The sequence below is a fragment of the Apodemus sylvaticus genome, chromosome 22 (assembly GCF_947179515.1).
Source record: "Apodemus sylvaticus chromosome 22, mApoSyl1.1, whole genome shotgun sequence".
NCBI lineage: Eukaryota > Metazoa > Chordata > Mammalia > Rodentia > Muridae > Apodemus > Apodemus sylvaticus.
This window is the reverse complement of record NC_067493.1, coordinates 26,473,236-26,500,224: the sequence shown is the minus strand read 5'-3', so window position 1 is coordinate 26,500,224 and position 26,989 is coordinate 26,473,236. Positions and strand designations below refer to the sequence as shown.

Sequence of the window (26,989 nt, the reverse complement as noted above, 5' to 3'; positions counted from 1 at the left end):
GAGGGCACCTCCTGGGGGGTGGGGGAGGAGGGGGGGTCCTCCCCCACTCATCTCAAGGTCTTTCCTTCCTCTCTCCTACTAATTAATCACATAATTTATAGACTTGGTTTGGATGTCTCCACTGGGGAAGCTATGGAAGGAAGCTTTGAGGAGTGAGCAGATAGGGCTCCAAATGCTGCAGGCACCATCTCACGTCCAAAGCTGGGCACTGCAGCCAGTTGCCAAGGCCTTCTGAAGCTGCCCTGTGCTCAGAGCATAAGCCTGGCCCAGCTCAAGCTCTGAACACTGCCAATGGGTTCTGTTCCTGTAAGGAAATAAAAAGAAAACAAGAAAACACACACAGGCAAGAAGAGAGGGTATCTTAAAGTGGGGGCAGGCTCGGACAGAAAGGCCAGGAATCCCCAACGATGGTGGGCACTGTGGGGGCCTCCAGATAAACGTGCCTGCCCTCATGAATACAGTGTGCCAAGGGAACTGGGTAAGCAGGGTAGTGACAGGTATCAGCCCACTGGGCCCCTAACCCTCAACAGCAGCACCCTGGCTCTGTTCTATGGTACCTGAACTTACCAGATAGATGGTGACTATCCTGTGCTCAGGAACTAACAAGACCTCAAGCACACTGCTACACATGTGCAAAGCCCTTGTCTGATAAGAATGTCAGAGGAAGAGATGGTAGGTAGGAGGCATTACTCGGTAGGTAAACTGTCTTGAGCTTGGGCTAGCCCATCAGTCAAATACAACACTGCCTAGTGCATTCTGCAGTCCAGGACACAGCCAGACCAGATCAATTTGGTGTGGGCAACCTGCAGAGCCATGCTCAGGTTACTATGTGAGTGGTCCTGGGAAGGCAGGCTCAGTCTTGACCCAGAGCTGACATAAAAGTTAAAGAAGAGAATCAGGGTAGAGGGATTGTGGCAGGTTCCTGCTGAGGCACTCTAGCTTCCAAAGAAGGGCCATGGAGCCCACTGTCACGAGGAAGGGCAGGGTAGACGTGTGGGTGGGAGGTAAATCTACATAGAGCCAGACATCCTCACATGACCAGGGGTCCCTGGCCAGGCACTCCTGGGTCTACAGAAGGGTAAAGGCAGCATACTCCTTGCAGGACTGCCATGCCTGAACTCTGTGTCACTAGTGCTGCAGGAGGCATGAGAACAGGACTCAGACTCAGGTGGCCACTCTCCACATTCCAATGCAAATTTCAAGCTGCTTAATAACAGTTCTGGTATTACAGGATCTAAACAAAACATCTTAGCATCTGCTAAGAAATGTTCCCTCACCTACTTTTATAGCCAGTGGAATGCATATACCTTACACAAGTTCCATACTTTTGTATCACCACACCTGTACCTACCCACACAAGTACAAGTATCCCCCACATACATGCGTGTACGCAAACACACACACACAAATGCAAACTTACACAGCCCCCACCTGTCTCCATTGCACCCTGCACCTCCGCAGACAGCCCAGGGTGACACCATTGCTGCCCAGCACTGCCACTGGCAGCAGACCCATGCTGAGGCCCAGTGTACACAAAACCCTACCAGAATTGAATTCTGCCTCTTCCCGCTTGGCACAGCCTCAGATCTGGCACAGAATGCCTCCCAGGTACCATGTAAGAAGAAACTCTGGGCACAGCTTATTGCTTAGGCACTGAACAAGAATGAGGGTGTGGCTTCAAGTCAAACGCTGTACTCATAATTCCAAGCCATTCAGCTACCCCAGGATGAAGCAGGTAGGCTGGGGTGGCTGACAGCTGACAGATGCTACGTGCACTACTGGTGCCACATGGCAGCCCAGCCAAAGGCAATGCAAGGCACCAAGTCCCCATCTCCGCTGCTGCCACACTTGGTAAAACAGAGGCCAAAGTGACAGAATAGAAGACAACAGGAAGGAAGACAAAGATGAGCTTACAAGCCACAGAAAACAACTCAAGTCCATAAGAAGCCAGAGCCAGCACAGCACCCCATTCTTGAGCTGAGGGGACATTTATTTACTCAGTAAATACCTCTTAGGGATGAACTAGATACCAGGCACACAGTGACCCTTACAACCATTATCATTCACACCACAGCAACTGTGAATAATCACAAACATCCCTGAAGAATGGTCCTGCTAGTCATGCAGTGGTGGCGCATGCCTTGATTCTCAGCACTTGAGAGGCAGAGGCAGGTGGATCTCTGTGAGTTCAAGACCAACCTGGTCTACAAAGTGAGTTCCAAGATATCAAGGGCTACATAGAGAAACCCTGTCTTGAACCACCATCCTCAAAAAAGACAGGCCTGCTGAAACTCTCTCATAAAAGGGAAAGGATCATTAAACCCTGAGATCCCAGCCCCTCCCTCCTGTCCTCTTTCCCCCTTTCCCATCTGCCTGTAATCCTGTCCCTGCTGCTCATGGTATCAGAGGTGCTGGAGTAGACAACATGCGGAAATGTCTGTTTTGTCAAGTGATGGAGTGACACCATTTATGCAGCTGTCTTCCTCCACGCTGGCACAAAAGTTTCCAGTTGACATGGCTGTGCGTGGGTCACCTATGCTTCTATAAGCAACCCTCCACCATGCCCTTACGTAAGGAAACCCAACAAACTCAGTGGTTCTACAAGTAAGGCAGGTTATAGTGTCACTTTGGTCAGTCACTGATGCTCCCTTTGGAAGCCAATAAATGTCTGTTCATGTCTCCTTAAGGAAGACATCTTCCCCAACAACATGGTACCTGGGAGAAATGTCCCACCCAAAGGTGCAGACGAAAGCTGAAGCCAGACAGCAGAAGGGCACTCGGGAGGCCATGATGGTCCCACAGCAGATGAGAGGCCAAGCTGCAGTGGGGAGAGGGGGGGAAGCCCTTGAGCTGTGGGGACAGGCATAGCATATTCTAGAGCTGCACGGCCACTGAGGTCAGGAGGGCAGAAGCAGATGCATGCAGAGTTCACACAACTGTAGAACAAGAGGGCACAAAGGTAGTGACCCTGTGACACCTCAGATGATACTGAGTGAAGAGCAGCCAAGGAGGGAGACAGAAGACTAGTCCAAGCTAGTGGGCAAAGGGCTCCTGCTGGGTTCCAAGGACAGCCAATAACCTCGTGGCTCGGCTAAGATGTGAGGAAGGACCAAATCCCCAGGCCTGTGGGCCTGGCAAGGGTGCTGGCTCCTCCACCTCAGCCACAGAGAGCACGTCTGTGGTTGGGATGCTGGCTGGCTTGCTGTAAGAAGAGCCTGCACAGGCCTTGCACTGAGGAAGACAAGCAGAGGGGCACAGACTTAGACAGAGGCAAACATATTCATTTTAACAAAAATCCTAACTTTGATGGGTCTGCCAAGCCAGCAGGGGAAACAAGGCCAAGAACATAATGCTAGTGCCTCAGGAGGAGGTGGAAAGGGGCCTAGAGGAGGTGTGCAGACCCTGGACAAAGAAAGTGCAGAAGCAGAGGACGCTGGTGTGGGGAAAATCTGGCAAGGAAGCTGCACACACCCTGAGGACACAGCACCAGGGGAAGGCTCAGGTGTGGGGACAATAAGGCATGACCTGAGTCATAAAGTGTCCTTCAGACAGCTGTGTGGAAAGCAGATGTCTAAAGACAGCTGTAGAAAGGAATGATACAGTTTGTCACTTTAGCAAAGCCAATGACACAGAGTGGCATGGATTCTAGCATGGAGAAAGAAACACACACTTCAGTAAGACTGGAGCTAGGATACCGGCCCTGGGCCACTACAGACAGACCACAGCACAGAAGGCAGGTGGGAGGTCAGGCTGTGCGGCCAGCTATGCAGGGCCCACCCTGGCTGAGTTTTGGAAACAGCACTAAACTGTAAGCAGGGAAGCGCAGCCAACAAACCAAGCCTCCCACAGCTCCGTAAGGAGCCTCGACAACAGTCGACTCCGAGACAAGTACCAACATAGCCAACCTACTAGTAAACAAGAACCGACATAGCCAACCTACTAGTAAACAAGTACCGACATAGCCAACTTACTAGTAAAAAGAAGCTCTGGGCTACAGGGGATGTTTCCTCCCTGTGTCCCAAGAATGAAAGTACACATTCTCGGGGTGTTCCTCCAGAGGCCCCAGCCAAGTGTCTAGGGGCATATGAATTGTGACCAGCAACCCCTAAAGCCTGACCTGGAGCCACTGAGGACAGGCATGTGGTCAGAGTGAGCAGGTCACACAGCATCCCTAAAATACACAGTGGGGGCTGCCGTAGAGGACACATGGAGGGAGCTCACCAGATGCAAGCTGGCTCGACTGTTCTGCCAAAGGCCATTCACACTGGGTGGAAAGATCCAGGCAGACATTTGAGGCCTCGGTCTATGTTCCTGACAGGACCAGGAGCTGGCTCACGCCCAAACAGTAAATGGCTGGAATGATTAAGACTGGGCAGGGGACTCAGCCATGGGAGGTGGGCCAGGTCAGGGGCTGGCTACTCACTGTTCTTCTCCTCCTGCCCACCCAATCAACCATAACAAATTTCAGCATCTTCTTCATCGAAGGTGTGCCATCCCCCATTCCTCTAACCATCACCAGCAGTCATATACCAAAACTCATCTTCCAGTGGGGCCCCCTGCGAACACCCTGATGCCAGGACCATCACATCTTAGCAGCTCATCACTGTGGTTCCTCAAACACAGAAGATGGCAATAAAGAGGACGATGATGCTGGCCAGCCCCTTGTTTACCATTCCAGACACTGTATCCTATATGACCACAGCCTTTAATACACTTTACCCTCCTGTACATACCCTACCTGAAAAGGTGTGTCACTGTGGACAGGCTAATTAAACTGTCCAAGGACCTCAGCTCCTCAGCAGTGGAACTAAGATTCAAACACAGACAGCCTGAGCTTGGAGCCAGCAGTAACTGCTTCCCCATCACAGCTCCAGGACACAGCACGACACCTCCTTGGAGGCACAAAACATGTCCCCACATCATTAATCTTGAGCACCTGTCACTGGCTCTGCTGACTTCTAGACAGCTGGAGAGCGCTATAACTCATGTGGGCACTGGCTCACACAGGTGACAAGGCCTCATTATACTACAAGATGCTGTGAGAGGGTGGCCTAACTGCTGTAGACAAACAGGCAAGAATTATGACTTGGACTCTGAGCTTAACCGCACTTGGGAGGCAATGGAGAAAGCCAGGGTACAGCCTTTGTGACCCAGATGGGTTACACCCTCCACGTTTTGCCTCTTCTAAAGGCCTGTGGGCTAGACAAGTAGGTATGGGGCTGCAGCAGCACCATCACGGTGCGTGTCTGTCCCACGAGGAAAGCGGCTTCCAACAAAGAGGCCCAGCCTGGTTCAGCAAAGACCTGGAGCACAGGTACTTAAAGACTCAACACGCCTGCCCCCCTCAGCCCCGAATCCTAAGCCATGACTGCAGGCATGGGCTGCTCTGCCCAGCACAGGAGACCTTCTGGACCACAGGGACAGGTGAGGCCACGGTGAATGGAGTCCTGGGGCTGAGTGCATGGCTCATGAAAGCTGGCTAGAAAGAGTGAGTGCCTCGGCCCCCAGAGCTCAGCCTGGCCTGGACGGATGGATAAACGGAGTGGGCAGGGAAGGGTGGAGGGGAACATCCATATCCTCATTCCACCCGCTACACAGTTTGTCTCCAGTGGCCCTGCCTTTCATAAGCATCTCAGAAGGTGCCAGCCTAGACGTCTCGCAGTGGCCCGGACAGCAGCGTTAGGACCTCCTTGGCAGCCTAAGCTCCAGCCTCAGCCACAGCATGGCGCTTGGGAGACTGACAGGCTGGGTGCAAGGTCTGTTCCTACTGACTCCCTGCACAGCCACCAGGGTGCAAACGAATGAGGGAATGGAAACTACACCTACCCAGGACAGGTCAGGCACTGCCTGGAGTATGCTAGGAAGAATATTCCAAGCAAGGAAACACTCACGGACACTGGTTTCTGTAGCCACAGATGATGAAGAGGCCCTGCTATCTACATCGCCCCCTCCCCATCCATCAAAACTCAGAAATCCCCTCAAATCCCTGCATAAGCTTCTCAGTCCTGTCAACACTCACCAGGGCACAGTGGAGCATCCCATAAGTGTCCGTCTACATGATAAGCTAACTGTAGAGTCAGTGAGCCTCCTGCCTGACACTCAGCCACAGCACTTCAATACAACCTACGGAAAGCTGGAAAGTTAGATGGTGACACAGAAGAGCCCCATCAAGAGCAGAGGGGGCTTTCGGGCAGTGCCAGGCAGCCCAGTGCAAGGGACACTGAACAGAGGACACACCTAAGCTCTACATACACACCCAGGCAAGCTGCCAGTCCCTTAGCCACAAAGTCAAGAGAAGCACTATCAGCCCGAGAACAAAAAGCAAGGCTGGCACACCGCAGAGGGCAAGGTTCCCGACACTGTAATCAGATCCTGTCCAAAGGTACCGAGGATGCAAGGCAGGCCCTGACAGCCCCATCCATACCCATGATCGATGGTGTCTGTGAGCTGTGCAGGATGCGTGAGGAGAAGAGCAGGCGCAGCCCGATGGCTCACAGCAGCCGACTGTGGGAATATACAGACCAGCACCTTCTGTGAGGATTCCCTACTCATGCCCGCTGGCAAGCTGCCCACCAAGCAGGAATCTGCCCAACTCCAGCTACACACAAGGAACCTTTTCCCTCTAGCCCTCACCAATCAGAGCTGCCCAACACCAGGGATGCAGTCCCCAACACCAGGGATGCCGTCCCCAACACCAGGGATGTAGTCCCCAACATCAGGGATGCAGTCCCCAACACCAGGGATGCAGTCCCCAACACCAGGGATGTAGTCCCCAACATCAGGGATGCAGTCCCCAACACAGCCCTGCGGGACATACTCTCTACTTCAACAGCTAACATTGACCAGAGCGAAGGCTCCCAGGTCCTCCCCAACTACTGAACAGGACACATCATCTGTCCATCCATCCTTCCTCCATCCATATATCCATACAGTGGTAGACTGCCCTGTGACATTCTCCCCACCCCTACTCTCCACTCCCATCCCCCATCTCCTGCTACTCAAAAACACCAGTCCCCTATCAGATGGAAGTGTCAGTCCCACCTCTGATCTTTCACCTCAACACTCAAAGAAAAGAGGAAAACAAATGAAGGAACAAACTCAGCTGTATGGGATCTCACACACACACACACACACACACACACAGTCCAAGGCCAGCATAGAATACACAGGGAACAGTCCAGATCAGCCTAGAAAATATAAAGAGACAATATCTCAAAAAAACAAAAGAATGTTTCAGTCTAATGAGTTCTGAATGGTGCCTGACCAGCTAGGGATTAAAGTCATCCCACAGTAGGAAGCACTTTCCCTGTTCCTGGCTGGTTGGAAACTCTAGAGTGTGACATCATCTGACCTTCCTAGACCCAGATGATGTCTGTAGCTCAGCCTCCTTCCATGAGGCACACTATAGCCCTGCACCTCACCCACACAGGGCTCAGGTCAGAGCCCTGCCTAGCAGTCTTCCCAGAGGCATGGCTCTGCCCCACATATGCCAGGGCCTACTGAGGGAACTCCAGCAACAGGCAACGGCCCAACTCCAGCAGCTCCTCAGTGCTCCAAGGAGGCAGACCTACAGAAACTCTGGTTTCCAGGCCTGGGTCCCTGACACCGACTTACTAAAACAGCTAGTGCCAGAAGACACAGCTGAGTCCCGCACAGGGTGGGGAGGTGCTGCACACCTAAGTGAGCGTCCTCGTGAGCAGTGGACTGCCATGCCCTTCACAGCAGAAACAAGGGGCAGGAGGGGCACAAATCTTTCTTCTAACAGCCAGCGGGCAGTGTAGGGGTATAAAGAACATGTTTTAAAGCCACAAAAGCAGCGAACATTTGTTTGCAAGACTCAGACATGATCAACAGCTGGGCTGGAACAGTGGACAAGGACACAGCAGGGTGGGAGTGCAGGCCACTGGCCTGCACAGCTGTTAAGTATGACCAGACCACAGCATGCGACACCATGACCTGGGGTGGATCTAATGGCTTGCTCCTCCCCAACTACACATCACACCATAAAATAAACAAAAAAAAAAAAAAAAAAAAAAAAAAAAAGCCAGGTGCCCTGCTCGATATGTGACCGGCCTGGCCTACCCTGTGATGCCCCCTGCAGCTCAGGATGTACCATGCTCTCTCCTTCCTATTTCATTCAAACCTGCCTAATTGTCTTTAAAAGGCCAAGGAAAAACATTTGGCCTTTCAGGGTTTCCTGGTCCCATGAACAAAATGGTGGAACCTGTCCTGCAAGCCCTGGCCCCAAGGGCTGAAGCACTGAAGCTGGAATAATCCACGCAACCACTGAAGCCAATGCCACCCTAGCCACCTCCCCATCCTGAGGTCTGGTTCCATCTGGAACCTGCATTAAAGGGGAAGGCACAACCATGACCTAGTACACAACAGGCTGGAAACACAGGGTCTCAGCTCATCTCCTGAGTGACTCTCCACCCTAGCAAAGTAGCAACTACCTTAATCTAGGCTGTCTCAGTTTCAAGACATGGGCTTTGTGGACTTCATGGTAACCACCGGTTCCCACCTTACTAAGAGAGCCTCTGCCCCCAGGCCACCAGCAAGGAACCCTGGGACCCCAGCCCTGGACTCCCACAGCTATTATCTCTCCACTCCTCAGCTCAACAGCCTAGCTCTGCGAGACTCACAAGGCAGGCAGTACTTAGCCAGCTCCATGAGAAGCCTGTTTCCAGGCTACAGAAGCCACATAGACCCCCTTGATAGGGTTCACAGGTCCCACATGAACCCAGGCACAGAAGGCCAGCACACAGAAACCCAAAGACAACCTATCTTGTAAAAACATTCTCAGGAAGCAGAGACAGTACTATGGACTGGGCCTCTCCTGTCAGATCTGCTAACTAGGGACCATAGCATTCTACAGAAGATAGCAAAACATAGGCACATCCATGGGATGTCCTGAGGTTACAGCTGTACTGACTCAGGGGACCAGACCGCTAGCACTGCCTGCCCTTGGCAGAGGCTACTACTCCAAGACTCTACTCTCAAACCTACATATACCACAGGCTGACTCAACCGAAACTGGCAAGCACAAGCCAGGTACACTGGAAAGTGTGCCAGTGGCCCCTTTCCCGTGGCTCTTGGACAGACATGGTCTTAGCAAGCCTGGTCACAGCAGCTAACTTCTGGGTGTGAGGGAAATGCAGACAGGTTGCCTAGCCTTTAATCGTATATTCCATTTCATAGTCAGAGGAAAATGAAGAGGAATGCCAGGCAAACTTCAAGCTTTAATTCCAAATCACTTTTCATGCCCATTTCATCTGACAGTGGCTTTGAAAGAAAAGGCAATCTTTATCATGTGAGCTCTCTCAAGTAAATGGGTGTGATTATGTCCAACATAACCAGAGGCTTCTAGAAGCCAATTTTTAGAGTGACATCAGCACTCCAATGAGAGCCCTTCCTTCCGGCTAATGAAAACACTGTCTCCCTAGGACAACAAGGCTACAGAAGGCTATGTCTAGATCATCCACAACCACAGGCTGGCTCCATGCTCCTCCTAGACCCATCCATGCAAAGGTCAGTCCACTAGGGGTGCTAAGTGCTCTTGCCCTGGTGCCTGCACACCCCTCCCTCTGGCTCTGCAGAAGCCCATCCCACTTGCCTGAGGAAACTCACACACACATGGGCTCACCATGGCAACTCCATCTTCTGTCAGTATAGGATCTGAATGGGCACACAGCCCAGTTTTGGTCAGTGAAGGGGATCAGGTGGATGGTGGTCACAGAAAAGCCTTCCTTATTCCATTAACACTCAAAGAAGCCTTTTTGTCTCTAGACCTAAGACTAGACTTGGGAAGGCACTTCAAAATCATAAAGTCGGCTAAGTGGCCAGCCACAGGGCAAATGGACAAGAGCCCAGGCCACTGTGAGAGAAGACCAAGCATGTTTGGCTTCAGTTTCTGGTTCCTGGCAGAGCCCTAAACTCTTGGGCTCTACTGGATCACAGGCTTGTCTGCTGATATGCCCAACAAGCTACTGAGATAAGCTAGTAAAAGCCCAACAGTGCTCATGTTGGAGCTGGTCACAAAAAGACTAGAAAGCAGAGGGGAGAAGCTCCACTCTGTCCACTGACTTGGGAGCGGGGCTGTGAAACCCTTCACAATAGGATTTGAAGACACTGAGATTGGTGAATGCATCAAGGTGTGGGGAAGGAGGGGTGACTGAAGAAAGCCATGCCCCTGCCTGAAATATGGCCTGCTCTGAACACCACCACCCAGTGGCTCCTTGGCTGGATTCTTTAGCCGAAACCAGGAGTCTCAAGGGAGACACTCTCCTGACTTCTGAAAATCCCTGAGGAGTGGTGGGATGGGAGTATGGGGGACCTGGGGAGCTGACACTTGTGAATGAGCAGACCCTAGTGTCAGAGCAGAAGCAGAAGCACACAGATGGGGTAGGGCTTGGGAAAGCAGTTCTAGAAAATGCAGGTGTGTGGTGCTGGGAGGACAAGGGCATGGCAGGCTGGCGGGCTCTAAGAGCTGCCCCTGGACTGTGGACACCTACTGCTCTTCTCAGAGTGAGATCAAGAGCACAGGCCAGTAGAATGTTCACATCTGTGAGCACACAAGGCTGCAGACATCACACATGCATGTGCCCAGGGGCCACCTGGAGTCCTCACACTGCCTGGAAGTTGCAAGGCTCCTGATCTAGGCAGGGACCCAGTGGTGAGCAGCACTTAATTGGAATTTGCAAAGTGGCTCCAGAGTCTCATTGCTATGTGACATGTGAGGTAACAACTACTCCGGCATCTCAGACCATGGAGCAGTGAGGCACAGCTACGCTTGATACTGTGACTTGCATGCAAGCAGTTTATAAATGAGTCTGCCAGAAGCACTCATATAGATGTGGGTGCAGGGAGAAGCCTTCAGGTCACCAAGAGCACTGACCTTCAAAGGGACTGAGACAGCTCTCAGAAACCCTTGGCTAGTGCTCAAAAGAGCTGTTAAGACAAAAACCCAACCCTTCCCCTCTAGCCTTCTCCTATATGCAAGCAAGCCTGCACTACCCACAGACCTATCAGCTGCTGCTGCCTTTAGCAGAGCTATACCCTAATAATGCCACCATTATACCACGGAAAAAGGTTCTTGTAAAGTATCCAGCCCCAGGTACTGTGTAACAGTAATAGAGCAAACATGCTAAGTGAACAAGGAGGAAGGCAGGCAGCCTCCGGCCGCGGAGCAGGCGCACTGTCTGTCAGACACCCAGGCCACCCACCTGCTGGTGATGCTGCTATTCTTCTCCTTCAGGGCGAGCTCTCGCTGCTGCAGCTCAACCACGAACCTAGACAGGTCCTCTGGAGTCCTGGTGGATGAAGAAGACACACTTAGTTCCTGCTCTCCCCAGAGATGGACCACAGTGTGCACACAAAACAGAAAACCGAAAGTCACACCAACCACTGTCGATTCGGAGGTCTGCATGAGTTCATTCTGCAGCCCATGTACAGAGTAGCAAGCACTACAGCATCCAGGTCCAGACACCTTGGTGGGTAGGCCACGTTCAAAATATACCTTACTGACTCCTGGAGATTACTCAGCTGAAGACCCAAATTCAATTCCCAGAAGCCACATTTAGAAGAAAGAAAGAAAAAAAAAAAAAAAAAAAACGCTGGGTGTGTTCTGGGCTAGCAAAATGGCTCAGTGGGTAAAGCCCACTTTGGCACTTGGCACCAAGCCTGAGGACCAGAGTTTAATCCTCAGGCTCTACAGAAAAGGACAGAACCAATTCCCAAGCTGTCTGCTGAGCCTCATATACGCACACACAGGCACACATACAACTAATTAATTAAACAAAATGTAATTAAAAATATTAAGAACATACAAAGCAGGTGATGGCACCTGCTGCGTGCTGAGACAGACACAGGTGTATGCCTAGGGCTCGCTGGCCAGCCTGACCTACTTGGTGAGTGTCTGACCAATGAGAGACTCTTACTTATAACCATGTTGGATGGCATCAAGGAATAGCACCCAAGCTTGACCTCTGGCATCTAAATGTCTATGCACCCAGGCATGCACACGCAAGCCTTAATTTTATTCTAGCTATAAAGATAGGAAGACCACATAACAGTACCACTGTGCCTAGGAAATAAGAAGCACAGAACAGCACTCACAGCCTGGCACAATGGCAGGGCTTGGGCGACCTCACACGGTCAGCTGCTTCTGCAAAACAGATCGGGCAGCAAAAGGAAGGAGCAGCAGTGAGCTGCTATGCATGCAAATGCTTCCCAGCTCTCCTCTACGCGCCACCTCAGTCTATGGTAACAGACCTGGTCTTTATTGTTTCTGCTTTCAGCGGGAAAACTGACAGTCAGATACCTCCTGGTGCCCCCGTGAGTGCAAGCAGACACGAGGCGGGCCTGGTCATTTGACTGGCGCATAGCAGGATGAGCACTCTGAATTTCATCGTGTTTTTAAGAACAGTGTGAACATGCCCAGATACACATGAGGGCAGGTGGTGACGCTGGGTCTGCTCTCCTCATCAACTGTGGCCACAGTGAGTATGAGGCACGCTGAAGTCACTACCCACTCATTTAGGAAGTCCTACAGCTTCACCCAAAAAGGCGGGCTCTAACTGCGTGCTGTGCTGATGAAAGGTTTGAGCCAGGCTGCACAGGCAGCACCCGGAGCCACCCCACAGACCCATAGACTCACACTGTACTCTCAGGCTTTAGGTCAGAGTGGGAGAGTCTACAGGAAAAGGCCACAAACTCAAAAGACCTACAATCCTCATGAGCAAGACTGGTTAGTCCTGCAAATGAGCTACCCAGCCAACTGTCCACTGTGCAATGGGACTGAGCTCTGGCCTCACTCCAGCCCTGTGTAAAGGGCTGGAAAGACAGACAGCTCAGTGTAGAGTACTTGCCTAGTAGGCACATGTTCTAACACGAGGACATAAAAACATGACCCTATGAGAGGCCGAGGATGGGCACTCACCAGCACTGGGCCATCCGCGTGTGGACCCAAAGCCTCACCCTCACCTGTGCGGCATCTGGCAACCCAAGTAGGCCGAAAAGTTGTTCTTGGCAAAAGGCCAAACAAGTGTGCCAGGCAAAGGATGCTCACGAAGAGCCAGGCACAAACTGACTCTCGGCAGCGGAGCTACACACAGAAGGGTAAGTAACAAACACGCCCCTTTATTCTTTCTTCACAGACTGTGCCCTGGTGGGAAATGGGACTCAGAGAACTTGTGCTTGCCCAAACCGGTGGGGTCTCAAGGGTCTCTTCTCTGCACTGTTGTGAATTTTGAAGAGAATTTGAAGTCTATGTGTATGTAAGTATAAATAACACCCCCCCCCAAAAAAAAACAAATCTTAAGAAGACAATAAAAGGCAGCAAGGGAGAAAGGCAGCAGAGGCTCAGAGAAGAGGATGCTAGCTCTATGCTATCAGCCTGGCATGAACCCTGGTACCAGGATGAAGAACACAGGATGAAGGGCACAGGAGAGTGTGGGGGAGGGGAGCCAACCTTAAGAAGCCCTGGGAACTGAGATGGTGGTGGCACACATTTTTATTTGCTGTACTGGGGGGTCTTCACACACACAGAAAGTGAGGGTGGCAACTCTATGCTGAGCCTCGTAGGCACTGGGGAGGGCTTTCGAGACCTGTGGAATCACAGGGGACTCGTCCCTAGACGCAGTCTTCACCTTGTCCACAGCCCATGGACTGCCAGGTGCTGGCCGAGTGTCTGTGCTTCAGAAACTGCCTGACCTGTGTGGTAAAGCTGCTCAGAGATGCTTCCAGGCACTCGAGGGATTAGCAAAATGCTTTCAACTACAAGACGCCCCACAGAGTGCCACTGTGGCCTAAAAATACCACTGCCAGTCCGGTCCAGCGAGCGTGACACTCGCACTTCGCAACTACAAAGTGGAAGGCACTCGGGGTCTCAGGGGCCTCCAACACATGGGATGACAGGGAAGTGGCAGTTCCAACTGCCATCCCAAGCTGTGGCATCTGCTGCCGAACAACCGTGGCTTCAGCTGCGAGGCCTTTCATGGTCTGACGGGGGGCTCTCGGGGAGAGGTCTCTTTGTTCCGTGAGCAGCTGAATTGTGACACAAACTCAGCTGCAAGCACAGAATGCTGTGGGCCTGAGCCCGCTAGTTTATTTCTGAGGCGAAGACAGCTCCAGCCCCAACCATGGCTATTTTGAGTTCTAATAGCAGGTGCCATGGCTCTCACTGAAGCCATAAGTGCTGGTTTCACAGTGTCTGAAAGAAACCCAATCCCGAGGACACCAGTGTCGAGAATGAATGAAGTCACAGCAGCCACAGACCCAATTAGCAAACGCCAGGCCATGAGCTCTCGTCCAAGGTGCCATTCTTTCCAGAGAATAGGAAGCCACAGGGCTGAGACCACGGTCCAAAACTGCAGGGACTGGGCTTCAGCCAGGGCCAATGGAAAAGGAAGGGGAAGGGGGGAACACAGCCTCCCCACTCCTACCAAGATGGGCTTATTGTTCCTGCAAAAAGTATGCCAAGTCCAAAACAGAACACACTAGACAGCAAAAACTTGTGCTGAAAGCTGAGCGGATGACAGGCGTCACAGCGGTGGAGACGTGGAACTGGATTTCTCCGGGTGATGTAGGGCTGCAGGCCTGGGACTGATGAGCCACTGTACGGAGGAGGGTCCAGGGCAGGGGGACGAGCACACATCACTCTAAGTCAGAACTGCATAACAGCTGTGGGCTGTGCCGAGCACTACAGATCTACCTACAGTAGACATGCCTGCTGCCCACAGATCTAAGGTCGCCACCCGGCGGAGTTGGGTATCAGGAACTGAGGCCACAGCCACTAAAGCTTCCACAGTCAAGAGGCACAAGTCTGTCTTCTTGTTGGAGCTCAGAGCCTGTGACAGCCTGGCCACGAAGTGGGCAATTACCACTCATCCACCTTCCAAAGCTACCAGTTCAAAGCGCGTAAGGGACAGTCACTCTCCCTGAGGAAGCCTAAGCAGGGCTGGCTGCCATCTCGGGCAGAGGCTTGCCACAGCAGCAAAGGACCAGCAGGCGCTTGTCACATGACATCCCTCCTCCTTTCTGGAAATGAGGTCACACAGATGGCCTGGCCATGAGGGGGACAGGAAGACAGATGCTGTTCCAGTTTACAGCCATTACCACATTCCCTTCTCGGGCCCCTGCATGTCCCTTCTCCAGGGTGTGTGTGCACACACAGCCCTCCTGTTACTTTAGGAGTCCTGTCACCTAAGCTTGCTCCTGCCTACATATCTTCAGGAGCCTCAGCACCTCACCCCGCTCCTCAGAGTCCTGTTGACCCTGCCCCAGCCCAAAGCACGTACTCACACTCCAGGTGCTCTGTCCTGGCCCCCAGTTATCTTTCTCCATCAGATATCAGCGTCACAATGGGGGTTCACCTTAGATTCTGTTCTGGCTCTTCACTGCAGACTCCAGACAATGAATGAAAACCCATGAGAGCCTTCTGGAAAAATACATCCAGCCAAGTTCTGCCTGAATCTGAAGTCAAGATACTGGATTAAAAAGTTCAGTGCTGGGCTGAAAGTGGGGCAGAGGACCTGCTCACATGAACCAGGCCTGGGGCTCTATGGCCAAACACTGGGGAAAACAAAAGAAGGTTCAGTGTTACTGGCCAAATTACAGTCTACCCAGATGATGAAATCTGGATAAAAATCAAGGAAAAAACCCACTCAGTTAAATATTATATATACATATACACACATATATATACACATACACACATAGATATATGGATGAAAGACCTACCTAAAAGAGAAGCAGAATGTGCATACTATCACTTGAATAAAGAAACATTAAGCATAGCTGTGTTGGCCTGGAAGGCAGAAGTGGCTTCCTGGAGGGGTGAAAAAAATAACGAGGAGATTTACCTCCAAACATTTATAAGCTTTTTAAATATTGCTACATCACAGTTATTGGTTCATCTGGGGTTGTGTGGCATGGCACACAAGCAGGTCAGAGGAGAATGGCAGGAGCAGCTTCTCTCCCACCGTGGAGCTCTTAGGGATCAAACACAGGTTGGCAGTAGGTGTTTCCTCAGTTGCTGTCCATCAGACTTAGTGGCAGGTGCCTCTACATGCCGAGCCAATTCACCCATCCCTTCTTAAAGATTTTGCACCATGAAAATAAATTCAATAATACGTAACCGATGGCTACTTATTTCAAAGTTTAGTTCAGAAACCTTATAAAGCAGGTGCTATATAAATTCTCTTTTAAAAAAATTTTTTAAAAAAGCAAACATGCTATTTCCATGACAAATTAACACATGAAAATCCAACTATTACCATTTATAACCAAGCAATAAGACCATTCTTAAATGAGGTTCAGCTACATATAACAAATCACCTGTGTTACAAATGAAGCCATTACAGGCATGCTGGTGAAATCTGGAGAAGGAGGAGAAGAGAGGGGAAGAGATACAGAGAGAAACAGAGAGAGACAGAGAGAGAGTGCTAACATGAGAGTAGAGCTTTCTATCTAAATATTCAAGGCTTGTGATTCAATCCCTAAAGTTGCTTAAGAAAGAAATCAAAAATCTATGTACCTAAGTCATTTACTGGAGGGGGTGGCAGAACAGAGTCTTCCTATCTAGTCCTGGTTAACCTGGAACTTACCATGTATACCAGGCTAGCCTTGAACTCACAGAGATTGACTGCCTTCACTTCCCAAGTACTTCCCAAGGGCTTAAAGGTGAGTGTCACCATACATGGCTCGTATCCAACACATTCTAACTTAAAAAGAAAACATGAAATGGAGACTGAGGAGATGGGTCCTTGGGCAAGGTGCTCAAGGCACAAGCATGAGGATCTGAGTTCAGATTCCCCAACATGCACCACCTGGACACAGCCAAGCAGACCTATACAGAACTCTAGGACAGGAAACTGAGACGGAAAAATCCCTGGTACTCACTTGGCAGCCAGTGCAGACAAAATAGGAAGTTCCACATTCAGGGACAGATCCTATCCCCAAAACACTAAGATGGACAGCAACTGAGGAAAACACCTACTGTCAATCTGTGGCCTCCACACCGCCTCAGCTGGGCAAGCATGTGGAAGCATGCATTACACACACACACACATGCACACACATGCACACACCCATAATCATCTCCAAATCCCCACACAGGAATTCTACCTGACATTCTTCACAAACCATACCCAGAAGACACTTTCATGACTTCAAGCTTTGTGTCGGAGGCAGGTCCTGCCATTTGGTTTGATTGTTGACTTGTGATCTCAATCTTTTAAAGTGTTCCTATCCACCAACAACTTTCCCACAACTTTGTTGTGAGCCCCTCAAGAGTGTCTTCTTTGCATACTGCTTCGTTGAGAGCTTTCACTCTTTCCTCAGTCACAAAGCAAGAGCACCTGGAACCCACAGGCACCTCCTGGAGTACACTGTACGAGCAAGGTCACTGCTGGCCCAGAGCTCAGAACCAGGCAGCACTAGTCAACCGAGGAGGTCATTTGGGGCCATGGTCCTTCCACAGCCTGTGCCCTGCTGTCCTCACAAATCCAACCCCAAACACAGAACAAGTCCAGACAGCAAGAAACACAGAAAACAGAAATGTGTTCATGGGTCTCATTGCTATTTCCAAACAGACCACTCCACAGTCATCAGGAGGCTGAGGCAATGAACTGACTTCACTGGGAAGCTGGCAGCACAGGCAGCCAGAGCTGCCCTCACAGGCCTTAGGCCCACACCCAACAACGACCCTGCAGACTTAGCTGCCCATTCCAAATGAAGCCATGAGAAGGAAGCACTTAGTAGAGGGTGCCACTGTGACAGCTCTAGGGCACTGCAAGTCAGTCAACACTTTAGGACATGTTCAGTTGGCACACAAGGAGAGGTGGCTCCCTGGCATACTGACAGGGAGCACACTTTCAGGCCAGCAAGATGGCTCAGAAAGTGGAGGTGACTGCCACCAAGCCTGATGACCTGAGAGAGAGATCCCATGTGGTGCAGACAAAGAATCAAGCCTTCATGTTCTCCTTTGGCATCCACATGTGTGCCATGTCACATGTGCTTCACCAAGTACATAGATGAAATGTGAATACACACTTCTGTCCCCCGGCCTCATTCCAGGGCAGACAGGTGTGGTTCCAAACATCATTATGCACTGTCCCCAAAGTGCTGATGAGAAAAAAATGAGCAGAGAGGTAAGAAGAGAGGGCATGGAGAGAAGACTGCGCCTTGTCCTTGTAGCTAACCAGGATTGAGCTCAGGTCCAGCCAAGTCTTAGCTCCCTGATCTGGGAAACAGGAATGGCACCGCCTTACCTGGCTGATGGTCCCAGCAGCAGGGGCACTGGGCCATCACTGCCTTTGTGGTCCCTGCTGCTCTGGGTTGCCCAGCACTATAATCCCCCACACACACACCACCTCCAGCCATCATGTTGGCCCTAAAGGACGTAGGCCTGCCAGTTCTGGAACATGCAGAAGGGGGTAAAGCTGCCCATGACAGAACCAGGGTGAAAAATCACCAAGAGTCACACTGGTGGACAGATAACGGAGAGGAAGGAAACGCTTCACCAAACCAAAGGTCAACTCAGACTCAGCACAGCACCCATGAGGACTGACAGGCTCTGTGGGGGAGGCGTGACCTCCCTGAGGCAAGAGGGTTTCAACCAAATTCCATGGCAGCCGACACACATCGGGCATCCCCAACACATCCTGGAGTGCTGTGTGTGGCTCACCCTGAGACCATGGATACTGCACTCACTAACAGACCGTGTGGCATCCAGTCACAGACGCTCAGAGCTACCTGCTGGGACTGATGATCACTGGGACAAAACCAATATGTAATATGTTAACATTACGAGTACAGTGATAGTGCAGTCAGGAAAAGGGACTAAAGTGACTAAGTCACTTGACACGCCATCCAGGAACAGTGTCCACGAGGTTGACACTGAAGCTAAGACAGCTAATGAGTAAAGTGATTGCCCATCACTTCAGTAAGGCTAAATGACTGGAGCCTGACTCCCCAGGACCATATAATAACCAGACACAGTGGCACCGCATCTGTAATCCCAGCACCCCTACAGAAACACAACAGGCAGAGACAAAGAGGAAGCTGGCTTCAGCAAAGTCATGAGTCCCAGGTCAGCCTGGGCTACACGGCGAGACCCTGGCTCACAAACAAACACAAAGCAAAGACACGGCTCAGCTGGTCAACTGCTTGTCTCGCAGGCACAGAGCCTTAAGTTCCAGAGCCTTAAGTTCCACTCCCAGCACTACATAAACCTGACCTAGTGGCATGAAATCATTTGTAACTATACACAGAGTTCAAGGTCAGGCTAGACCATATAAGATTCTTTTTTTTTTTTTTAAATCACAACTAACCCTAGCAGCTCAGGAAGCTAAACAAGAGTACTTGTCCTGCTGTGTCTCGCTGGCCCAGCAGCCTGGATCCACCTCCGAGCAACTAAGGAGGTGTGGGAGAACAGCTCTGCTGAGTGGCTAATGTCTCCTCTTCATGTAGCGGCCATGGCAGCTGGAGGCCAGCAGCAAGACAGCTTCCTAAGAAGGCCCGAGGCTGCTGGGCTGCACAGACACCAGGGCCCACTGCTGTTTTAAGTAACCCTCTGCCCCTCGACACTCCCACACCAGCCACCTAATGTCCACATCTCATTCAACTGTCCACAGGAAGAAACAGCTTAACTGCCTCAGAGAAACGAGTTCCATGGGTCCCTAGACACATGTAAATAAAATGAAGAAATTTCAAATTTACAGTTGCTGCCTCCAAATTCTTTCTCCCAGCTCAGGAAGGATTAAAAGGACTTCAAAGCAGCCTGGGTTCCAATTAAGCCAGTGTGACCACCCCAGGGATGCTGGGATATTCCTCTGATTAACAAGAGGAGTTCTTTGAACTGTTCACACTAAAAACAGCTCTCAGAAGCTCTCAAACAAATGCCTCAATTCCTCTCCCGCATCCCTGCATCCATTGCTCTGGAAGAGCTGGTCGTCTGATGCTATAAACATCCAAACATGTGGCCCCAAACAAACTTCAGGGAGGGAAAGTCAGGAAGCACATCCCCCACACAACAGAAGAGTGCACTCCTCCCAATGTCCATACAGCAGGGGTGGAGACAAGAGTGGGAGAGACTGACGGGTCTCCATCAGACTAGGACAAGCCGAGCTTGCCTGCCTCCCCACAAAGGACCCAAAATGATCTGAGCATGGAAAACCTACCTACACTGGATAGCAGTGTCTAAGAATAAAAACATAGGTGAGACATGATGTGTCCCCTACAGCTGTTTCTCTGTGGGCAGCAGATGTGTGGTCAGACTTCAGGGATGTTGGGTTATCAACCTGTTCCACTCTTGACAGGACTTTCAATATTAAACAGAAGGGGAGGGAACCTCCTATAATAAATTTACCACTCCGACCCACTCATCTGCCTACCAGAACTCCGCTCAGTGAGGGAAGAGTGAATTAAAAATCCAGTATACCTGGCTTCCAGGGAAACAATCAAACGCACCGCTGAACAAAGGGCTGGTGGATGCAGAGGCTCGGAGAGGTGCCATCATTAGTGAGGCGCTCGCTTTGAACTCACTGAACAGCAAACGAAGAGAAGGTCTCAGAACTTTGGGGAAGCCACCGCTCCATCCATACAGACCCGGGCTGTGAGCCCAGGCTGCTCTCTAGCTTGCTGTGTGGCCCTAGGCTAGTTATTTGGCCTTTCTGAACTCTGGTTGAATCTAGCTCAGCTGTAAGTGAGAGGAATAAGCTAGACAGCCACATCCTAATTTATGATTCTTTCTCCAGAAACAAAAACACACCTCGGATTTTCATCCCTCTGGCCATGAGAATGAAGAGAAAACAAAGTGTGTGGAGCTCAGAAGCAAGAACGCAGGCAGACAGGAAAGCAGGACAACATCCCTACAGCAGAAGCACTCAAAGGAAGTCTAGGCCGACAGGAACAAGAAGCTTGGCACAAGGCCTGTGCCAGGTAACATATTAGAGAACAAAATGGCTCACAGCTTATGCTGAGATGTGATCACATGTGCTAAGACAGTGGTTCTCAACATGAGGGGTGTTGGGGGTGGCATATCAGATATCCTATATAACCAATATTTATAACAGTGGCAAAATTACAGTAATGAAGTAGCAATGAAAATAAGTTTATGGTTGGGGGCCATCACACCCTGAGGAACTGAATTAAAGGTTGCAGCATTAGGATGGCTGAGAGCCGCTGCTCTAGGTGAATCCCTGGGATCCTGTTCAGGTTGGTAGGCTTAAAGCAAGCACTTTTATGGATAAACCATCAAGTCACCCCCAAGGTGTGTTTGAGAGAAAGCACACATGAGAACTTCTGTGCATGAGTATGTGAGTCTATGTACCAGCACAGGTGCCAAGGTGCCTATAGAAGCCAAAAGAGGGCACTGGGGTCCTTGGGGTTTCAAGCCAGACTCACGGGCTGTTCTGAGCTGCTTCATGTGGGAGCTGGGAATGGAACTCTAGCTCTCTGCAAGTGTAACAACGGCCCTTAATCCCTGAGCCATCTCCTCAGCCTCTAAGACTTACAGTCTTTATAGCCAAGCAGTAGTGGCACATGCCTTTAATCCTATCACTTGGGAGGCAGAGGCAGACAGATCCCTGTGAACTCGAGGCCAGGCTGGTCTATACAGTGACTCCAGGAGAGCCAGAGCTACACAGTGAAACCCCGTCTCAAAAACAAAACAAAAGATTATCTCTCTATTCATTTATTTATGAAGTTATTTAGAGAGAAAGTGTGTGTGTGTGTGTGTGTGTGTGTAACTATGCCACACGGCCTGTTGTGGGTTCCATCTTCAGTACCACAGAAGAGGGCTGGGGAGGTGAGCAAGGACCAGCAGGACGTGGCTTTGAGTGGAATTCCATCACTGACTCCCCCAAGATCCTCTGAAGGATGGAGTGCAGAGCCGGAAGGCACATGCACAGAGGCAGAACGCTTGGGACAATATGTAACAAATATGTTTATATACCTGTGTCAGAGCACTGTGGTGGCTGCATGCAGCATGCCTTGAGACAGACTGTAAGGCACCCTGAGACTCTCAGTAGGAAGTTTCAGCCTTGGCACTGAAGTCCCTTGGTCTCCAGAGAACTCTCATGCCTCCTCGTGGAAAGCGTCCCCATCACCATGGGCTAGGGTGTGGCTGCACTGACAGAGTGCTTACACCCACATACCCGCAGCAGGCCCCATTCCAACACTGACAAAGTTCGGTTGGTGAGCCCAGCACTATAACCCCAGTATTCAGGAGGCTGAAGCAGGAGGGTAATTTGAGGCCAACCTAAACTATGTAACAAGAGCCATATAAGCTTAAATTGCAAAGCTAAAACTGTTTTTTAAAAGGCAACAGAGATCTAAGAATGTTGCCACCATCACAGGAAAGAGAACTGCCTGTTTAGGTCCCAGCCCCTGGCAGCTGCTCACCCTCAGCCTCCCTGCAGACTGCACTGGGCCATCGTCTAGTGGAGTCAGCAGGACTCAGCTCACGCCTGGATGGGTTCCTGACACAAAAATCTGTAAGACCTTACTGTAAAAGCACCAAAGCCTGAGTTTGAACCCTCGATACCCAAGCAAAAGGCCAAGGGTAGCCACGCATGCCTTTAACCCAGCACTGAGCAAAGACGGGAAGATAACAGAACTTTGCAGGGTGACCCCATCCTACCTCCAGACTCAGGGAGGGACCCAGCACTGGTTCATTCTATCAGCATGGCACAAACTAGAGACACCAGGGAGGACACCGACCTCAGCTGAGGAACTGGCTAACAGGATTGGCCTGTGGCCATATCTTGGGACATTGTCTTGATTGATGGCTGATGTGGGAGGCTCCAGTCCACTGTGGGTGGCGCCATTCCTAGGGGGTGGCCCTAAGTAAGGTAAGAAAGCAGAAGCAAGCTGATCAAGTCATGAAAGCGAACCAGTAAGCAGCACTGCTCCATGGTCGCCGCTCCAGTTCCTGTTTCCAAGGTCCAGCCCTCACTTCCCTCAGTAATAGACTATTGCCTGCAAACCAAAAGATCATTTCCTCCCCAAAGCTGATTCGGGTCATGGTATTTATCACAACTGAAAGCAAACTAGAACAGACTCTATTATTAAAGAACAAAGAAGTGAACGATAGAGCAAGGCCCCCAGCATCCTCCTCTGCCCCTGCACATGCATGCATGCACAAGTATGCATATATAACTGCAAAAGCGTATACCACACACAAAGAAACAAACAGGCAGGCAGACAGACAGACAGACAGAAACAGGCTTAGCGCTGTGCACTATGGCACCTGCTCCTACAGTCCTAGCCACTCAGGCTGAGCCCTTAGGACGATGCAGAGTCTGAGCTCCAGAATGTACTGTTCCTGTTGTAGAACACTATCCTCTGGGCATTACCATGGGTAACAGCCATTACCACCTTCATGAGAATAGCTGTGACCACCTACAAGTAACTCCCACTGAGATTCCAGCCATTTCCTCCTGCACCCCCCAGCTGTGTGGACTCTGCCCCGGCTACACATGGCACTCGTGGTTTCTGGGTCTCGGTTCTGGGTTTCTGGTTCTGGGTCTCGGGAGTGCAGAGTGTGGAAGAGTAACTGAAAGGGGCATCCCATCTCTGCAGCTATGGGACCACCTCCTATCTGTTCACTGGCTGTTCTTCTTTCAGAGAACTCTCGCCCCCTATCTGTCCTCTGGGAACACTCAGTGGAGGGTGCTGCTTCTGAAGTCTCCCCTTGTATAGCTCCCATGTCTACCAGGTTCCTCTATTTGTTTGGTCAATGACTCACTAACATGCAGCCTCCTCGGTGCTCTAGTTTCATTCCTGTACTGGGATGAAACACTGACAAAAGCAATTCAGGAAGGAAGGGTTTACCTTACAATTCCAGGATAGGATCCATCAGTGGAAGGAAGTCAAGGCAGAAACGTGAAGTCTCTATGCACCGAAAGAGCAGAGAGTACACACCTAGATCTGGATCCATGCCTGCCTGCTTGCCTGTTCTCAGCTAGTATTCTCCTCTCTAAACTGTTCTGGATCTCCAGCCTAGAGAATGGTGCTGCCCACAATGGGCTGGGACTTCCTATACCAATTAACAATGAAGACAGTCCCTCAGAGATGTGCTCATAGTCACACCTGATCTAGGCAATTCTTTTCTACAACTCCAGGTAATTTGGGGTTGCAGCAAGCTGACAGTTGACACTAGCAAGCACATTTGGATAGCCTGTAGACTCGCCAACAGCAGAGGGAGCTGAGAGGCCCAGGTTAGTGTACCATAATGACTTCCTTCATACAGCCAGAGTCTCTACAAGAAATGCTTTCATCTTCTTGGAGGATGATTTAATGCCACGCGAGATAGAGACTAGTGACCTCAGCATCAGCCATGGCCAAGCTCTCCTCAGCCTGCACCATCGCACTGACCACAGGGACTGGAGGCTTCCCTCTCTGCCTGGCACCTTCTCCCTCCCAGGCTGAGTGTATGGCAGCCCGATTACACTGGAGGCCCCGGGTTCTGCTACCCTTATAAACTCACAGCATCTATTACAGATCGCCTTACTTGCCCTGTTCACGGCCCACCTGGAGGTGTGTGACTGCAGCTCCTGAGCACAGCTGAAAGCCACACGTCAGGAAACGAGCTGGCTCTTGGCTTTCCCTTCTCCCAAATTAGCATTCAGTTCTCTCCAGTCAGCAATGTCCATCCCCAACTCTCCTATAACCAGCCTCCCTTTGTCCCCGTGCCACGTGAGCTATCCCTTATAAGATGAACTTTCTTCAGTTTGGAAACTGAGTGTCAGGAAAATAAAAAGACATATACAATAGACGGTCAGACAGACAGACAGACAGACACACACACACACACAAAGCTAGGCATGGGGACTGGTGAGATGAATCCACAGTTAAGAGCACTGGTTGCTTTTCTAGAGGCCTAGCACCCACATGCAGCTTACAACCATCTGTAACTCCCAGTCCAGGAGATCTGACCCCTCTTCTGTGCTCCTTGGACAAAGTAAACACACATGCTGCATATACATACATGCAAGCAAAACATCCATGCACATATTGAATAAACACAAAATTGAATAAGAATAAATTCTGGGAGGAAAAAAACCAACCAGGCATAGTAAGTAGCACATGCTTGTGATTCCAGGCCTGGGGAGCAGGGACAGAAAGACCCCTGAGGTTCATTGGCAGGCCAGGATAGTCACCAAATTCCAGGTCAGTGAGCCTACATCTCAAAAGGACAGAAAGCATCAGTAGACAACAACAATTAAGACTGCCATGGCCTCCATAGGCACATGCATTTGTGTGAATACACAGAAATGTACCTGCACATGTTCCCAGAATCTAAAACAGATACTAGCACAGTAAAAGAAAAATGAGTAGAGCAACAAATACCAAGTCAATACACACGCAGGCTACTTATACGCACATGAGAACTGGGTGGATGTGCCTCAGACCTGCTGGCGATGTTCTGTAAAAATAAAAATGGCGGGACCCTGGCCAGGTTCACCCAATCTCTTCATTTGACAATCCTTGGTATATTCCTGGAATGTTCTACCTTGCCCAATTGTTGTACACCAAAACTTTCTGTAGAAAAATGATGTCCATCCATTCTGATGAATTAGGTGCTGACCTCCACTTCTTTCAAACAGAAATAATCACTATACCTCAGGCACATCCATTTGAACACCATCAGTAGTAAGTCACCACAGAGTAAGTCTGCCACCTCCAGACAGTCACACTGTACTCTCAAGCTGGATGGGAGGCTCAGGGCAAACATGGGCAGAGTCAACATCTTCCCATGGAGGACCAAGCTCACTCGTACTCATGGGAAGGACACACCACTGCTTGAACTACAGACTCTGGGCAAGAACTGGGAATAGCATCCCGACTTCTAACCTGTTCTTTAGTGAAGAGCCACATGGCTCCAGGAGACCATCAACGCAGATGAGACCCAGTAAGAACTAATTATACAGAACTGAGCTAACTAAACAGGGAAGGCTTACTGAGACCATCTGTGGGCAATGCTTTTATATTCTATGTTCTAAACATGGAAAGAAGTAATTCCTTATACTTTTTAACCTATGACAGTTTAGCGTCTGTTCCTCTCTGAGGTCCTGAAATTCAGAAACCTCCCTGATCTCCCTTTACATGGCAGGGCGGCTGACAGCTATCAGCAGCTAGATTAGATTCCTCTGCAGGCTGGAGAGATGACTCAGAGGTTAACAGCACTAACTGGTCTTCCAGAGAATCTGGGTTCAATTCCCAGCATCCACATGACAGCTCACAACTGTCTGTAACCCTACTTCCAGGGGATCTGGCACCCTCAAACAGACATACAAGCAGTCAAAACACCAATGAATGTAAAAATAAATTCCCCCTGCACTGGGAGATGACTCAGGGGGAGGGGAGGGGTGCATGGTGTGGGAGGGATAACGCATAAGTCTCTAACACAAACACACCTCTGGGGAGACTGGAGGTGGACACAGAATACCCAAGAATGCTCAAGATCTCACAGGCACTCAATCTCAAGTCTCCACAAGTGATGACCCTGTTTCAAACAAGGTGGCAGGCAAGGACACCTGAGGCTGTCCTCTGACCTCCACATGTGTGGTCTAAAGTGTACATCCACACAGACACGAGAATATGACCATCCCACACAAAACACAATAAAATAAAATACATCAATAAAAGGTGTAAAACACACAGTGCAGACACTTGCAAAGGAGAACAAACCACTCAGAACCTGACGAGGAGCTTGACAGACACTAGGGAATCAGTCACTGAGCGGATGTGGATTAAAATCCCAGGCAGACAGCACTTCATCCCCACTGGAATAATTACATAATTGCCTTAAAAAATAACATAAAATACACAACCTTGATGAACTGATGCAGAACAGATGGAATCGCGAGGCTATAAGAAGAACACCAAGCCAGGACCTCGCTGGAAACCCACGTGGCCATTCGCACAGGTCAAGCACACACTGACTAACTGGCCCTGCAGTTTCACTCTTGGGTTCCAGCTTAGG

The 26,989-nt window shown here is 50.4% G+C and overlaps 1 protein-coding gene across 1 annotated transcript in view; it reads right to left on the bottom strand.

The window, feature by feature from the left end:
- Mad1l1 (mitotic arrest deficient 1 like 1) overlaps nucleotides 1–26,989 on the bottom strand; it is a 310,585-nt gene that overhangs the window by 235,975 nt on the left and 47,621 nt on the right. The window contains exon 10 of the mRNA XM_052167792.1: nucleotides 11,223–11,309. Within this exon, the coding sequence (XP_052023752.1) occupies nucleotides 11,223–11,309 (87 nt within the window). The remainder of the gene's footprint in view (nucleotides 1–11,222; nucleotides 11,310–26,989) is intronic.